This window comes from Colius striatus, chromosome 7 (genome assembly GCF_028858725.1).
Source record: "Colius striatus isolate bColStr4 chromosome 7, bColStr4.1.hap1, whole genome shotgun sequence".
Classification (NCBI taxonomy): Eukaryota; Metazoa; Chordata; class Aves; order Coliiformes; family Coliidae; genus Colius; species Colius striatus.
This window is the reverse complement of record NC_084765.1, coordinates 29,198,121-29,215,140: the sequence shown is the minus strand read 5'-3', so window position 1 is coordinate 29,215,140 and position 17,020 is coordinate 29,198,121. Positions and strand designations below refer to the sequence as shown.

The 17,020-nt window shown below is 43.3% G+C and overlaps 1 protein-coding gene across 4 annotated transcripts in view; it reads right to left on the bottom strand.

Moving 5' to 3' along the window:
- Positions 1 to 1,349: 1,349 nt before the first annotated feature.
- PSTPIP1 (proline-serine-threonine phosphatase interacting protein 1) overlaps positions 1,350 to 17,020 on the bottom strand; it is a 59,059-nt gene continuing 43,388 nt past the window's right edge. For 2 of the 4 annotated variants that reach the window (XM_061999637.1, XM_061999638.1), the window contains 8 exons: positions 16,135 to 16,180; positions 15,041 to 15,120; positions 11,354 to 11,452; positions 10,630 to 10,726; positions 7,728 to 7,812; positions 5,731 to 5,798; positions 4,083 to 4,183; positions 1,350 to 2,584 (listed from right to left, as the gene is read on the bottom strand). In XM_061999637.1, the coding sequence (XP_061855621.1) occupies positions 2,453 to 2,584; positions 4,083 to 4,183; positions 5,731 to 5,798; positions 7,728 to 7,812; positions 10,630 to 10,726; positions 11,354 to 11,452; positions 15,041 to 15,120; positions 16,135 to 16,180 (708 nt within the window). In that variant the 3' untranslated portion in view covers positions 1,350 to 2,452. The remainder of the gene's footprint in view (positions 2,585 to 4,082; positions 4,184 to 5,730; positions 5,799 to 7,727; positions 7,813 to 10,629; positions 10,727 to 11,353; positions 11,453 to 15,040; positions 15,121 to 16,134; positions 16,181 to 17,020) is intronic. The other 2 variants (XM_061999639.1, XM_061999641.1) reach the window with 2 other exon arrangements.

Here is a 17,020-nt window from a genome sequence, read left to right as displayed (position 1 = left end):
TACTGATGTGTTCTGGTTCTTCAGTTGCTCCTCTCTAGTTGCATTGTTTTTAGTATTTTCATCAGTAACTGGGATAGCCACACAGCCAAGCACACGCAGTCCAGGAGGTTCCTACAGATTGTTGACGACAACTTCGTGTCACAGGTGATCGAGGAACCAACAAGGAGGGGTGTGCTGCTGGACCTGGTACTGACAAAATAAGGAGGGTCTGGTTGGGGATGTGAAGGTTGGAGGCAACCTTGGCTGCAGTGACCATGAGATGGTAGAGTTCAAGATCCTGTGTGGAAGAGGCAGAACACAAAGCAGGACTGTGACCCTGGATTTCAGGTGGGCCAACTTTGGCCTCTTCAAAGATCTACTTGGACGGATTTCATGGAATATGATTCTAGAAGACAGAAGTGCCCATGAGAGCAGGTCAATCTTCAAGCACCACTTCCTCCAAGCCCAGGATCAGTGTGTCCCAGTGCACAAGAAAGGAGGAATAGGAGGTAGGAGGCCTCCATGGATGAGCAAGGATCTGCTGGGACAACTCAGGCAGAAAGCAGCCATCTATGAGAGGCGGAAACAGGGGCTGACATCTTGGGAAGAGTATAGGAACATTGCCAGGGCATGCAGGGGTGCAACTAGGAAGGCTATAGCCCTTCTAGAATTAAATGTAGCCAGGGATGTTAAGAACAGTAATAAGGCATTTTTCAAGTACATCAGCAGCAGAAGCATGACAAGGAGGAATGTGGGCCCGCTGCTAAACACTGAGGGTGCCCTGGTGTCTGAGGATGCAGAGAGGCTGAAGTACTGAATGCCTTCTTTGCTTCAGTCTTTACGGCCAAGGCTGACCCTTGGGAAGCCCAGTGCGGCAAGGATAACAGGATGGCCAGGACAGCAGAGGACAAAATGTGCCCTCAGCAAGTTCGCTGATGACACCAAACTGGGAGGACTGGCTGATTCCCCAGAGGCTGTGCTGCCATTCAGCGGGATCTCGACCGGCTGGAGAGTTGGGCAGAGAGGAACCTCATGAGGTTCAACAAGGACAAGTGCAGAGTTCTGCATCTGGGAAGGAACAACCCCATGCACCAGTACAGGCTGGGGGTCGAACTGCTGGAGAGCAGCTCTGCAGAGAGAGACCTGGGAGTCCTGATTGATAATAAACTAACCATGAGCCAGCAATGTGCCCTCGTGGCCAAGAAGGCCAATGGCATCCTGGGATGCATCAAAAAGAGTGTGGCCAGCAGGTCAAGGGAGGTTCTTCTCCCCCTCTACTCTGCCCTGGTGAGGCCTCATCTGGAGTCCTGTGTCCAGTTCTGGGCTCCTCAGCTCAAGAGGGACAGAGAACTTCTGGAGAGAGTCCAGTGCAGGGCCAGCAAGATGATCACGGGGCTGGAACATCTTTCATATGAGGAAAGGCTGCAGGAACTGGGGCTGTTTAGTCTGGAGGAGACTGAGGGGGGATCTTATCAACATTTACAAATATCTAAAGGGTGGGTGTCAGGAGGTTGGGACATCCCTTTTTTATATAGTAGCTAGCAACAGGACAAGGGGTAATGGGATGAAGCTGGAACACAAAAAGTTCCACTTAAATATAAGCAAAAACTATTTCACTGTTCAGGTGAGGGAGCCCTGGCACAGGCTGCCCAGAGGGCTTGTGGAGTCTCCTTCCTTGGAGGTCTTCAAGACCCGCCTGGATATGTTCCTATGCGACCTGATCTAGGTGAACCTGCTTCTGCAAGGAGCTTGGACTAGATGATCTCTAAGGTCCCTTCCAATCCCTACCATTCTATGATTCTATGACTCTGACAAAGGACAACAGAGGGTTCCCCAACTTTCTCCCTGGTGTAATGGGAACTTTCTCCCACGTGCTGTAATGGGAACTTGAAATCAGGCTGTTAAAAGGAACTTAAAAGAGATGCTGCTTTTCTTTGTACAGCTGAGACCTTGTGACAACAAAGCTGTTTGCTTTCTGAAGATGCTTTTCACTCCACTGTCAGAAATGCTTGTGTGTCCTGTGCAGTGAGAGGAGATCCATGACATAGAACATGGCGGTTGTGACCGGGAGGGTGGCTCACAGGCTGCCTAGAGGTGGTCCTTCATGCTGGAGAAACAGCACTTGCTGCTTTAATCTTTTGTATTAGGTCTGGGTGGGATTTTCCTCCTAGGTTTGCTGAGCTTGTGACACTGATGGCAGCACAATGTGCTGAGGGTAGGAAGAACTGTGTTAAGAAATGCAAGTCCTTATCTTTCTGTGATGAAGATATGTTTTGCAGACAGTGTAGGCCAGGAGTTGCTCGGATGGGGCAGGAGAAAGGAAGAGGAATCATCATCAGTTGGCAATTTCCTGGCTGTTAATTGTAGAAGACAGTTCTACAGGTTGCCTGTGGTCAGCTGAAGCAGACCTTGTGTGCTGTTTGTTTTCAGTAATAGAATATTTTTAAAGTCTGAGTAGCAGAGCTTCTTTTTATCAAAGTTTTTCAAGGTAAGACCCTGGCACAAAGCCCTGCTGCCCATTCCTTTCAGCTGTCCACCAGCCATTCTCATTTTCTTCAATGACAACTACAATGTCTCCTTCACTGATGTCCAGTTCATCCACGTTCTGAAAGGAGACAGGGAAAGGAAATGTAGTTAGGCTGAGAGCACAGGATAGCTCAAGCATGTATCTGAAGGGATTTTTTGTACTCTGCCTTTCAGACTGCCAGTGTCCCAGTTGGGAATGAGCCTGAAACACTAGGCAGTGAAGGATTAAGTACTTACTATGTTGGCTATTTCTTTAAGATCCTCAAATTTTCACAGCCCTCATCATGTCTCCTCTCGAACAACTTGACTTTGTATTATTGGGGGGGGGATGGGACATGACTGTCCTAAACCAGTTAACCATGACCCTTTCATGACCCAACACCATGCAGGTGTTGCTCAATAAAATAGCACACAGCTTAATTCCCAAGAGAGATGCTAACAGTGCCTCTACTAATCCAGGCCTTAAATAGATCTCTCAGGTCTTTTAATATGAAACAGTGGCGACCAATGGAGGTACAGCGACTCTTCTTGAGATGGGCAGCTTTTCTTTCTGACACAAATGGAGTAGTTGCAAGGAAACTATGGCTGAGCAGCCATCAGTCCCTTCAGCGATGCTGTCCTATTTTCCATAGGAAACCGCTTTGCTACCCGCAGAGTAGTAAAATAGAAAACAGGGTAAGACAAGGCTTACAGATTAGTTTGAAGTGTCAGCTAAATCTAAATTTAACATACCTGAGTAGATAAGAACAGACTCAAAAAGTGAGAGGCCTCAATATTCAATACACTGAAAGTAGGAACAGGCTCTTTTCTCAGCAGGGAAAATCTCTGTGTGTCATATTTTTAAGGCAACTCCTGGAGTAAGGATCTGATAAAGAGATCCAGGAGTCTCCTCAGAGGAACAGTGAGGTACTTTCAGCTGTGCTTGAATGAAATGTCAGGCAAATAATAAAAGAGTGTTTAAAACATCACATCCATTGTGGTTCTGCAGCTTGCAACAGGGAAGTAAGTACAGGGAAAGTGTGTACGATTCATGGGGATTCAGTCCTCTCCAGAACGGAGAGACAATGTGTTTAATTGGAGCAGGACTCCCCACATGGGGAGGAGACTTACTGAATAAGCATCTGTCACACTCTCACATGAGGAATCTGTAGCCATTTTCCTGAGGAAAGTTTCACAAGAGTTGTAAGTTCAGAATGCATAATACTGCATACTTGGCCATCATGCTATAAAAAATATCAAGCCTTTCTTGTGTTTGCAGTCTTCTGTATCTCTAGAAGGAGTTGTAACAGCTCAGCACTAATTTAGGAGTGATTATGCTGATGTGTAATCACTTGCAAAAGAAATCTTCCTGTTTCATCTCAAAGCAGCATGATCTAGTGACACGCACCAGGAACTGGCAGCTGGGATCCCTACCTTCTGCGTGTGACCTTGACTAACAGTTCTCTTAAGTGTCTCTGGCTGTAAAGTGAAGATAACACATTGTTCACAGAATTAACACTTTCAAGATGTTTGCATCAACACCACCATCTATTTTTAATTGCATGCTATGAAACATTTATTTTTAAGCTTTTCTTTACCTGGGCTGTGTAGTCATAAAGGACTCTGTAGTCGTGTGAGGGTGTGAATCCAGCTTGTTCATTTACAAAAATGTGTGCATAGACTCCGTCTGTTTTCTCTGCTGGGGGGGAAAAAAATACCACAGAAACAAAGAGTTCAGTTGCTGATAAATGCATGGGATCATACGCAAGAGTTCACAAATACAAGGGTTTCTGTTCTTTCTCTGTCTGGAGATGTACATCTATAGAAAAGCTGCTGTGAAATGTAGGTAAAATCTTGCAGGAAAACTAGGTCCCACTGGTTAGATGATAATGAGCCCATTGAACTTTGTGGGAGTTCAGAAACTAGCTTTAGCCTCATCCAGGTTGGGAAAAATGTTTACTCTGCTAAAGCATAATCCAAATGGTCGAAAAAGGGAAATGCTGTGATTGAAGTGGTTTAAAATGGCTGCTAATTGTGGTACAAAATTGTAGCAGTTCACTGATGCACACAGTGCTTTTCTTTTCCGATTGGGAAATATAGAAAATAGCATGCTGATGGGTCACTAGACATTCTTCAGTAGTTTATGTAGTTCCCAGGTAGCTATTTGTCACTGGCATAACTTTTCTGGCAGATGTTGTTTTAATATAGCTTGTCATAAATAGGGAAACTTCTTATTCGTTCCCAGCATCTGCCTGGGAGTTTCTCCTGCCATTGAGGTGAGCAGAAGCTTCTCACATGTGACTCCTCAGTGGGATGGAGCACTATGACAGCTTACAGAGTGGCCAGGGTGCCTTTTCCTTCTCTCAGCCAATCCTTGACTTAGTCGTCCTGCACTGTTGGATCCTCAACTTTTCAGATTTTGAATGATAAGCATGGGAGCAGTTGAAAAAGCTGAATGCAGGGAGTCCTTGCCTTTCCTCATGGTCTTGTCCAGGGAATGTTCTCCCCTGCTGTCCCCAGCCTAAGGAAACTCAGGAGTGAGTACCCTGAACTGCTCAACACTGTATTGCTCTACTTGTGCCCAAGCCTGAGCTGGTACCTGGCAGGTCCAGCCTGTGGCTAATGGTGCTGAAGAGTCTCCTTTGGCTGAGCACCAGATGCAGCAAATAAGATAGTGTAGCCTTCATTTCTGGTTGCCCAAGCAGGCAGGCCTGACGAAGGAAATTGATTTGGGTATGCTTTACAGCTGTTCTAAATCAGCTTTTTATGTTCTTTAGGCAAGAATCACAGTTAAAAAGTTTTGGTTTAAATCAAACCAATAAAAATGTCATAAGTTGTTACTTCATGCATAGTCAAAATACTATGTTTTAAATGTCATCTGATAAATGTCTAATTGCAAGGGTTACAGTAAAACAGCATAGCTGTGACACAAGATGGATATTTGCATTCATAAGGTACGCATGGCCTTTCATGGGTAGTGTGTTCTGCCTTAGGAGAAAACTATTATCTTAGTGTTGTTCTAAATGTAGTTTAGAGATTTTGAAGATTATATGGATTATTTGGCACTTTTAACTGGGAAATTTGCTTAATACACATCAAAGTTAAATTTATTTCCAGATGACTCCTACTCTTGACTGTCAACATGTGAATATCTGCGGTATCGTTTCTGCTCAGTGCCAAAGCTTGATTTAGTAATGTGATCTAAACCAAACACATCTGGTAAACTTATTTCCTGAAGAGGCATACCGAGAGGAGGGGCTGAAGGAGTGGCACTTTCCATGTTTTTGCTGCTTCCATGCAGTAGTTCGGAGAATCTGCAGAACCAAGAGAAGCCAATGACAGAATGAGTGAACAGGACTGGGTATGAGCATTCCTTCTTCTCAGCTGTCTGACTCAACCTTCCCTTCATCTGCTGCAGCACTGGGTAGATGTCACCTTCTCCTATGGTAGTCTATTTCTGCTTAGGCTGTAGATATATTTAACTTGAGTTAAAAATATATTAAAGAAAATATGCAGCAGAATACTCAACCATCATCCCTCACTAAATTGTGCATAAAATGCATCAGATAGTATTTTGTTGTTGATCCAAAGGCTCATGTTGCAAAACTCAGAGAATCACAGAATTTCAACGGTTGGAAGGGACCTCAAAAGATCATCTAGTCCAACTTCCCTGCCAGAGCAGGACCACCTAGAATAGGTCACACAGGAACTCATCCAGATGGGTTTTGAATGTCTCCAGAGGAGGAGACTCCCCAATCCGTATGGGCAGCCTGTTCCAGTGTTCCCTCACCCTCACAGTGAAGCAATTCTTCCCTGTATTTCTTTGGAACCTCTTATGTTCCAGCTTGTACCCCTTGCCCCTTGTCCTATCATTGAGAAGAGGCTGCCTCCATCCTTCTGACACCTGCACTTCACATATTTGTAAACACTAATGACATCATCCCTGAGTCTCCTCCAAGCTAAAGAGCCCCATCTCCCTCAGCCTTTCATCATAAGGGAGATGCTGCACTCAACTCCAATTATTTCACAACATTAATATGATAATTACCATTTTTTTAATAAGAGATTACCATCTCTTTGTCTTGAAGGAAAACTCTGATACAATTTAAACTACAAAGCTTGTATAATGAGCCTTTCTAAAAGCGTGGGTTTAGGTTAAATTTTTTTTAATCAATCCCTAGTTATTTTCTATGTCACAACTGGATACTGTCAGTTAAGTGAGAAAATGGCTTAGGATTCTCAAGCATAGGTAGAAGCAGCATTGCATGCTTCAGGCATATTTAAAAATCAAATTTTTCAGCTGGTGAACTCTCAGTGTTTCTGAAAAACAGACACCTACATGCAATAGTTTCTGAAAAACACAGAGTGAGTATCTCCAGGCTATTTGCCCATGCAGAGCATGGCTGCATTTTAAATGGCAGTACGATTGTCTTCTGTAACTGTATAGGAGGCAGCACTGGAATTCATTATTGTGGCAGATCCAGTTTCAAACTGAAAAACCAAGTATGGTAAATAAAGTGTCAACTCGCTAACAAGCCTGGACCACATTTTAAACAGGAGATTGCAGCCCACTCCATGTCTTTGACATGTAATAATGCTTGTCAAAATATAAGGCTCTTCAGCTTTAAATATGATGCCATTCCCACTGTGAATTAGCCAATTTTAGTACAAAATATTTAAACCAATAGATCTACCATGCTCTTCTGCTGATATAACTGCAACCGTGTTGCAGCATTTGCCAGCATCAATGGATCAGAAAATGAATGCCTCCCTGATCATCACAGTTATTCAGCTGAGTGCTTTTTCCTTGGGTCTAGATACAGAGTGCAGCTCTTTGTTCTGCTCAGTTGGGCGGTGCAGCAAGCCAGGAGGCAGTGCCAAAAAAGACAGCTCTCCCCCAGCCTTTGCTCCCAGCAAAGTCACCTTTGCCCTCCCTTGAACAAAGTGTTTTTGTTGCTATGTGCCATGACTCACTAGGAAAGAGGAAATAAGTGACTGCAATCCATTGCTGGCCAACTAATTGTTTTATGAACTCATCCCCTGTCTCTCTTCCCACTAGACCATGGCAAAATTTACTCTGACTCTGCTTTTAATAGGTTTACTTCTTCTGTCAAGTTATATTTATTGATACGAAGCTGTCTTCTGCTGTGACGAAGAAAATAATAACTTTCCAGGTCCTGTTACCGTGCATTACAGTTCATATGGAGAAATGCCTATTCTGGGAACTGAAGTTTGACACTTACCTCTTCATCATCCTGCAAGACTGGTTTGGGCTGCTGTTCCTTCTGATTGGTTCTCTGCTGTAGTAGTTCTCATATCCTATTGCATCTACAACAAGTTAACAAAAATGAGATGTTCAAACAGACAAAACATTTTTCTCTCCACCAGAATGCAACTGACAGCTGCAGCCCTCAGGGGCTGCTGGAACCAACTGCAATACAGCACCTATCTGTGCTTGCTTGTTTTGGCAGGAGCAGCTCAGGGGGACCCGAGAACTTGACAAAAGCCAGTCAAATGTTTGTAAGCAGATATGTCCCTGGTAGAGAGGCATGCTTGACCTGAGATGAGCACAGTCAAGGTCCTGAAAAACTATTCCTACAGCTACGGTGAAACCTAATTAAGAAGGCAGTTTCCTCCATGACTATTTCCTCTCTTGCCTTAAAGCACGGGATTTGAAAGAGAAGAGCATGGTCACTATGAACCTGGGACCACGTTCATGACATAGTTGACTGAAGTGTGTTTTGTTTCTTCTCAATTTTTGACAGAGCTGGGGAGATTTCTGAACACTATTGCCAGTAACAATAATAATCAATTTTCTATCTGTGCTTGAATATCTCCCTACCTTTTGTGTCTCCTTCATCCACCTCCAGCTGATTTGCTGTTTACCCAGAGATTTGGTTTTTGTTCTCTCAAACACAGTTACTTTATCGTTCCTTTACTCTCCCCCTATGTTGTCATTAAGGGTGAAGTTGAGAGCGTTTCCAAGTGTAGTTTTACAGATTAAATAGTTACAGATGGGTTTATTTTTCAGCTCATAGCTCCCAGTGTAGTTGCACAGAGCTAGTGGCCATACACCCTTTCTGCATTCCCTGTTAAAGCTGAACAAACATGAGTGAAGTCTGTGATACTGTATTATCTCAGTTCTGACATCAGCAAACTGGACTTGGGCTAAAGGTTGTGTTGGCATTCTCACCTTGGGTCAGCTAAGATCATAAGCAGAGCAGGCACTGGTGAGTGTGAAAATCTCACAGTAATTTGGGAGTTTTCTAATCAATTTAAGGGTGTCCTACTATCCTTCTACATTGTTACATTGGTAGTGTTTCTCATCTATAAGCACTGTAAGATTGGGTAGAAGAGGGGAGCATACAATAGCATCAAGACACCAAAAGGTTTGGTCAGGATGAAGGCCTTATGCTACACAATGCAAAGCCACACGTGGGTTTCTTCCTGCATTTTGCAAATAACAAACCAGATCAGCAGCTCACCATGTGCTACTGTGCAAACTCATTAGCCAGAGCTGTGCAGATACTAGGATGGTGCTTCTACAACATGTCACCTTCTAGAAGGTGAAAAAGAAAAAAAAACCAGCAAAAAGCAAGTCAGTTGTTTCTTTGCCTTTCATAAACCTCACAAGGATATTTTTTCCCGTATATTCCTTATTAGAAATGAATTCTGAGACAGCCAAGAGCGATTTGCAGAAATTGCCTAGGCAACTGGAGAATGGGAAATCTCACATAGAAAAAAAGACCCACACCTAGCTGAGAATTACAAATTTCTTGGGATTCAGAAGTTGTTTCACACTGTTGCAAAGCACAGTTCTCCCTTCTGCCAAGGGAAAATGTTGTTTTCCTTGGTAAATGCTCCTATTTTGGTGAATTTAAATCCCCTATATGAAGAATAAACCATAGCAGCAAAATGTCATCCAGTGCACCAAGTATCAATATGTTGATTTTTAAAAATTCCACAAATTCTCATTCTTCATTCTCATAGGTATAACAACAGAAAGACTGAGTGACAAGCAGGCCTTGGATAGCTCGGTGCTGAGTTAGTGGCAGCATCCGGCTCTGCTGCAGTTCCTGTCATGCAATTGCTTCCAGCTCTGAGCTCTGCAATGAAATCAAAGAGGTGTAAGCTATCCCTGTACAATTATCCCATGGGACAGAGCATTTGATGTTTGCACCCATAGAGCTCCTAATATGGAAGGTTTTTATTGATGTAAAGTTTTCTTGTGCCAGTGTAGCTCCTTCCCCACTCTGCGTGAAAGTAAGCTCTACTGACGCTAGTGAGGGCAGCCTAAAGGAGGGTTTCCTTTGACGTAGTAATAGCCACACAAAAGTGCAAGCATTCACTCAGTCTGTAAATATCATGTATTGCTTGTTGAAGTAAGAGGGTGAGGTTTATATTTGGCCATGTTAAACATTAGGTAGCCTCCTTTCTGGTGATGTGTTTGGAGAACAGCTACCTTGGAGCAGCATGTTTTCATTTTGCAACTGCTTTTGGCTCTTGCCGTCTCAGTCTCCATTTCATCCAAGAGGTTTTAATCGTTGGAGTCAAAGAAAAGGCTTCTTTGGCTTGAATGGACAGAATCTGTGAGCCTTACATCGCTTCTGCATGCTGGGGCAAAGTCAATTTCCCTTACATAAACAACTTACTGAGAGGACATAAGAAGTTATTCCCCACTGGGCAGGTGTAACAAAGCAGAAGACCGAGGCTGGTCTTCTCTGTGCTGCAAATGAAGAGTCAGCATCTCTGTCGAAGGATCACTAGGGTCCAGTTGTAGGATAAATTGTCTCTGACTTCTCACCATTGCAGGAAATTGAGGTTGCCATCTCTGCAAGGCAGTTTGCCACCTCCTTAGCAGAGTCAGTTCAGCTGTACTATGAAAGGAGCTTGGTTGCAAAGCCAAAATAACTTTTTCTCTTTTTGAGGGTTATTTTTAAGCTGGATCATTCAGCTGTCCCACTTGCAGTGCCACACAAGGAGTGATGGCAGCACAGTGAGGGGGAAGTGAGCTGCGGTGGGTGGGAATGAATAGCTGGAGCTGAAACTCCTCCATCTGGCTTCACCTTCAAAGGACATGCACTGCATAACTGCAGCCTTGGCCTAATGGGTGACTCATCTGACAAGATCAATATGAATAATTACCTGGAGGTTCTGTTCCTGTCATTTTAGTCTTAATAAAGTAGTCTATGTCTGATTCTACAATGCAGTTCTCCAGGCTTGCTCGAACCTCTTCATACAGCTACAAAACAGAATCCAAGAATTGAATTTAATTGTTGACATTTCATGTTGAATTAATGACTAATGCTCTCCTAATAATTTTCCTCTTAAGAGGCCCTTTATACTTGGTACATGTCTGATCTTTGGCCTGTCCCCCATATAAACATCCTTGTAAACACAATTGTTAATCTATGCTCTGGATATTCAGAGGATGAAGGTAATCCAGGGTTTTTCACTGCAATAAATGCATTAATAGCAGGAAACAATTGTTTTAATTAAAAAATAGTGTATTTTTTATGTCTTCCAATTTTGAGACCATGGCTAGATGCCTTTCTGGACATTGTGCTTCAGCCCAAATATACTCAACTGAGCACTCTGGTAGCTGGAAACGTTCCCCAACAAACCGAGAGGAGATATGTAAGTGCCAGCAAGTGTTGCACAGTCTGTCTATGTACAAGCATATATCTGGTTTATATTTAGAGGGAACAAGTTAAGACTGAGAATACTCCCCCCCCACTAAACATGCACAACAGCTGGTTTGCTGGAGACAGGGCACACAGAGAAGGGCAAGGTAGTGCTGTATTGTTAAAGCACTCTTGCTCCTCCTCTGCATGTGAAGCTAGTGAAGCTACTTGGCAGGTGCCTTTACCTCATCATCCTTCACACACTGCATGGAGAGCTGGTTGCAGTGAACCCACAGCGAGTTGCGGAGGATGGTGATGCGGTCGCACTCCTGGAGCTGGAAGACCTAAAGCCAAACAGGAGATGTGATGTAGCCTCATTGTAGTTATTCATTTGCACCTCAGGCAGCAACAAGGCTGGGGCATCTCTGAGTCAAGTTCACAAGACTGCAAACCATTCAGAAGGATCCTTTGTAAAGGATGTCTTTTCAGCTACTGGAGACATCTCCTTGTTCATGCCTATTGCACCAAATTAAAGCTACGTTTTATAGGCAAAAATAAAGCAGGGGAGAGGAGTCAGGACCTGGATTTGACTGCTGCCTCTACTGCCCATCACACTGAAATTTTTATATTTAATAGATCAGTAGAGTACTGTCATGAAAGGATTGTATTTATGTGTCATGGTTTAGCAAGGAGCAGCTTTTGCTTGGTAACAGGGGGAAGGGGTTGCAGTGAAGACCTGGTAAAGAGTTTTTGGACTCTTCCCCCGGCTCCTGGGTTCAGACCCACCTCCGGCCCAGCTGGGCCGATCTGGCGCCTCTGCCATCACTATTTAGGGATGGGACTGTAAGAGAGATACAAGATGGAGGCGACCACACGGACCCCACAGTCAGGGCAGGAGGAAGGAAGGAGGAACACCAGACCAGAGACCCCTCAGCAAGCCGTGGTGAGAATGCAGCTGTACCCCTGCAACCCATGCAGGGCCATGGCAGGACTAAGCTCCGTGTGAGGCACCCGGACGGGCGAGGGACTGTGTGAGGAGGCAGCCATGGCGCAGGCCGTGCTGGAGAGCCTGCGGGCTCCAGAGCAGCCCCACACGAGAGGCAGAGAGGAGCTGCAGCCTTTGGGATAAATGCACATCCGTCATACCCCACAGACGTGCAGGGAGGACTGGTGCAGAGCCACCTGCCCTGAGGAGAGACAAATGGCAGAAGCTATCAGGAATAGACTGACTGAAACCCCCACTCCCTGCGCCTTGGGCCGTTCATGGGAGGAGGAGGTAAAAACATCGGGATCAGGGCTCTGAGCCCGGGAAGAGGGGAGGAGTGGGGAGAAGGTGGTCTTAAAGGGCTGGTCGGACTCTTCATCGTTGTACCACTCTGTGTTGTTTTGTTTTGGTTATGTTTTGGGGTTTTATGGTTATGCTTTAGTTGGTGATGCATTCAATTATTTTCTGTTTTCTTCCCCAAGCCCAGTAGCCTGGTCTGTTTTGTCCTGGACCTTAAGCAGCAATTAAGCTCTCCCTGCCCTTTGGCAATCCTCAGGTCTTTGGTACTTGAGGCTAATCGTGGTCTTTTGTTCCCTGATGGGCCTAAACCAGGACATTATGTTAGAGATGGAGCCAAAACTATCCATCTCTGCCTTCTAAATGTCTTTCTAAACTTTTCTCTTTTGAAACTATTTGAGGCTCTCTGAAGTTGCCTCTTTCATTTCTAAGGTTATTTTCATGGTAAAGAGAAGACATTTTTTTCCTTCTTCAGAGTTTACTGCCCTCTTTCATCTGTCTGATTTTCTCATGTTGTTGCACAGCTTGGGAAGAATGTAGGGGAAGAGAGAGAAGAGTGAAATGAGTTGGGGAAGGAGGCAGATAAACTCTTTCTTTAACAACTTTTTTTTTTTTAAAGGCAAAAAACAACCATCCTGATCTTTTAAGCTGTACTGTTATAAGTAGAACATCAATTTTTGGTTTTCTATGAGGTGTGAAAAGCTCAGATGCTTCTAGCCATCTGTTTCCGTCTCCACTTGCTAGTAATTATGTCCAGAACACCACAAATGTATACGACATTCAGCAGAACGTTCAGTTGGGTATGCAGCCTGCCATCTAATATCTTACCATCTAAAAAAGATAAAAGGAGCAGAGAAAAGAGTCGGTCAAGGAAGTAAACTGGCTGTTTCAGTATCCATTCTGAACAAAAAGCCTGTAGCTGCAGCCTAGTCCCTCAGGGGCTGCTGAAATAGCACAGGAGTTGACTGGGAATTTTCCAGGTAAATAGTGTCCTGTTGGGAAATGCAGCTCTTCAAAGAGGAAAGCGTAGTGACTGGGCTTGGCAGGCCCTCTGCAAAGTGCAGCTGAGTGTTGTGTCGACACATCCTTCCTGCCCTGTCAGGGTATCTTGTGCCAAGGAATATGGCACATCCCCTGTCATGAAGGTTGTCCCAGTGCTGCCGCTTGCTAGCCAAGATTTCCAGGCTATGGATGTCCACTGCTGAGCTAAGAGACCTAAGCAACATCTAGCACTTACAGATTCCTCACTATGCATCCACAAGTTTGGAATCTTAAGCTGCTTTCTATATGAATTACCAGTTTTAAATACTTCAAAAAGTCTGTCAGTCCTTCTATCTACTAGCACTTTCAAAAGAAAATGTTCAAGATGCGCTTCCTTTATGAATGATTGTTTGAATTAAGCAGCAGGCAGGCCACAAGCTCTTTGGGCTATTCAGTATTTAGCCATGTGGGAGAAATGAAATATGTTAGGTCATGGAATGATGCTTCACTTGTTTGTTGGCTTTTTAAGAAGTGGAAAAATGTGTATCCTGGGAAAACTAAGGCTTGGCACAATTTCTATGGAAAGTCTGCTATGCCAGCCATGGGACTTTCCAATCTTCACAGAGAGGGAATATTTAAGAGGAAGCAGAGAACTGTAAAGCTATGCTCCTGGCATTTTATTTTATGTGGAAATAGACCCTGCAACAAGTAAACACAGCAAAATTGTACTTTAGTAGATGAGCAAATGTGTTTGAAGGATTAATAAAAACAAATGTGTGGCTGATTTGGATGTCAAGCAGTTCCAGTAAATTATTAACCAAGTGCAAACGCCCTGTCCATCCTCAGCCTAATGGAAACAGGGACTTTTCCACTACTGCCTTTCAATTGAAAGATTACTCTAGGGCAGAAGGCAAATATTCTTGCAGGTGAATAACAAGTGCTATGCAAAATAAAGATTCTGAGTGGCTTGGATATCTTTGCTCTTAGAATGCTACAATACATCCTTTTTTATCTTAGCCATAAAATTTTATTTTTATTCTCCATCAAAGTTGTTAAATACCAGAAAGTTGTTTTAAAAAAGAAACAAACACAAAAATCTCTCCTGCATTGGATCTAGAAGCCATTCTGGAAGCTACTTGCAAAAAAAGAGAATCTTTTGTTTGTTCATTTTTAATGGGTTAATTGAATGTCAATTTTTACATTAATTTTTTAAACTAAAAATTACTTTTCCTGTCTCCATTTCTGTTAATTTTCTCCCGAAGTTACATTTTGTTACAAAGCAGTTATTTGAGAAACTGCCTTATCTTGACTGTGATAGAAGATCATCCCTAAGGCTTATGTTAAGTTGTGGGTGAAAAATGGTAGCAAATGCTTGCAAATAGGTTGTACCAGTTCCTATCTTGCTTCACTTCTCACACCCTTGCTCTTGTTCCCCACCTTTATATTATGTGCATGTGCTGAATAAGTAAGGAGTATGAAGCAAGTGAGGTATCTCTAAGTTGTGTCTAAATCATCTATAGTTTTGGTAGTACTCTTGCAAAGACATCTGAGACCCCACATCAAGCAAAGAGCAAAACCCTGGGATGATATCTCAGGTTTTAGACTGATAACTGCAAGTAGGATAAAATAAAGAGTGCACAAATATATCACTGCAAAAGTCAATGTTTACCTCACAGGTTTTGATATGTTCCTGTTCCCACTCTGTCCTGACCTTATCCAGCTGCTCAATGTTCTGTTTGTACACATTCTCTGTAAACAGACAGACACACAGAAACCAAACAGTCAGGGGAAAAAAATGATACAGGCATACTCTTTTTCCTCCTGTTAGGACTTTCCAATGGCTCTTACACTTGAGGCTTGTGGTTTGCTAGAGTATCATTATGAATGTATGAGCTTGAAGCTGATGGGCCACAAGGATATTTGGGGTTTTTTTGCGTTGCAACTTTATACTAAAGTGAAGATTTGCAGATCATTTATAAACTTTAAAGTGAGGATAATGCAAATCAGAGACTAAGAGCCTGCAGCATTCTTGGGCACCAAGCTCCTGCAGTGCTGAGCCAGACAGGTAAACCATGTAATTTAGTGTCAAATTTACATGAGCAGTGAGGGACAAGTCTGAAGTCATGACCCAGCTTGGACATCTGCTGGCCTGTACTTCTGAACATAGACCATATTTCTAGCATGTACAGAGAACCTGGTGACTGTGTATCTGGTTTGGGCTGGCTAGGGGCAATTTGAGTGTCATTGTCTTACGCCTTCAAACGTGTTTCAAGAGAGGTTTTCTTTGCTGACTGAAATATTTAAAGGAAGTCCTCTAATACACTCTTTAATGAATACAGGAGACTTGCATTTCCACAAGGGAAAGTGAATGTTGCCATTACAGAATCACAGAATGGTGGGTGTTGGAAGGCACCTCTAAAGAACATCCAGTCCAACCCCCCTGCTAAAGCTGGTCCACCTAGATCAGGTCACACAGGAACATGTCTAAATGGGTTTTGAAAACCTCCAGAGAAGGAGACTCCATACCCTCCCTGGGCAGCCTGTGCCAGGGCTCCCTCAGCCGCACAGAAAGTAGTTTTTCCTTATGTTTAAGTGGAATTTTTTGTGTTCCAGCTTCTTCATTAATCTGTGGATAGGTGACTTTAGGAAACCTTACTTGAAACAGAGCTAGTCTGGATGATATGGGTGGTTCTCTATCAAACTCAGCGTGCTGGTAGGTCTTTGCTGAAAAAAATCTTAGTTCAGTTGCAAATAGAGCATCACCTGCTTCGTTTGCTGCATCTCTGTATTGCTTGGCTTTGTTCTGACACTGAAACAGGAAAAGAAACACCCAAAATTAATTTTGAACATATTTCTTCTTTCTGCTCAAGTTTTTTGCTGCCTGCCCCCTTGCTCTTTCTAACAGGTAGGCTCAAACTTGCAATCACTTTTTGGCTATCTTGCTTTTATGCACAGTTCTGTTGAATGTATGCTATGGAGAAGAGGGGACCAAAATGTTACAGATGCAGCCATAGATCCACTGACTTTAAGGGAAACCTGGCAATTTGCATGTTTCCATCCAGACTTCACTGCCGCAGGGGCATGGTGCTAACGTGATCCACCTTGAAGCTTATGTCTGCTGGATGAGTTGTTTTTTTTCTCAAGTGTTTGATGTGATTTTCTAATAGATATTTATAAGCAGAAATAAATGGCAGCTGGAATTCTTCATCTTCCAAGCTCCTCATGTAATACACAGATGAAAAGAATACAGCCTTTGCAAACATCACTTTGCAAATGCCAGATTATTTCCCATAACAACTCAAGCCTAAAAGCAAAATTCACTCCAAGTAGAACTTTTCTTTTTTAAAAAACCTGTAGCTTTTAACAAATGAAAATACAGCTATTATTGACAGCTCTGTACTCCCAGGTCTCTCTGCACAGATGACAGTACATTTACACACAGCTCTAGACATCAGTGTAATACATTCTTGCTTTCTGCCCTTCAAGACAAGGCTCAGGTAGCGGTTCTTATGACCTCATCACAGCTGGTTGGAAAATGTGCAGTAAGCTGGGAACATAAGCTTCATCTTTATTTGCTTCATGGCCCAAATTGTTTGTGAGTGCTGCCCAGACTGAAACAGCTGACGTCTCTTGTGAGAGGCCTCTGTGC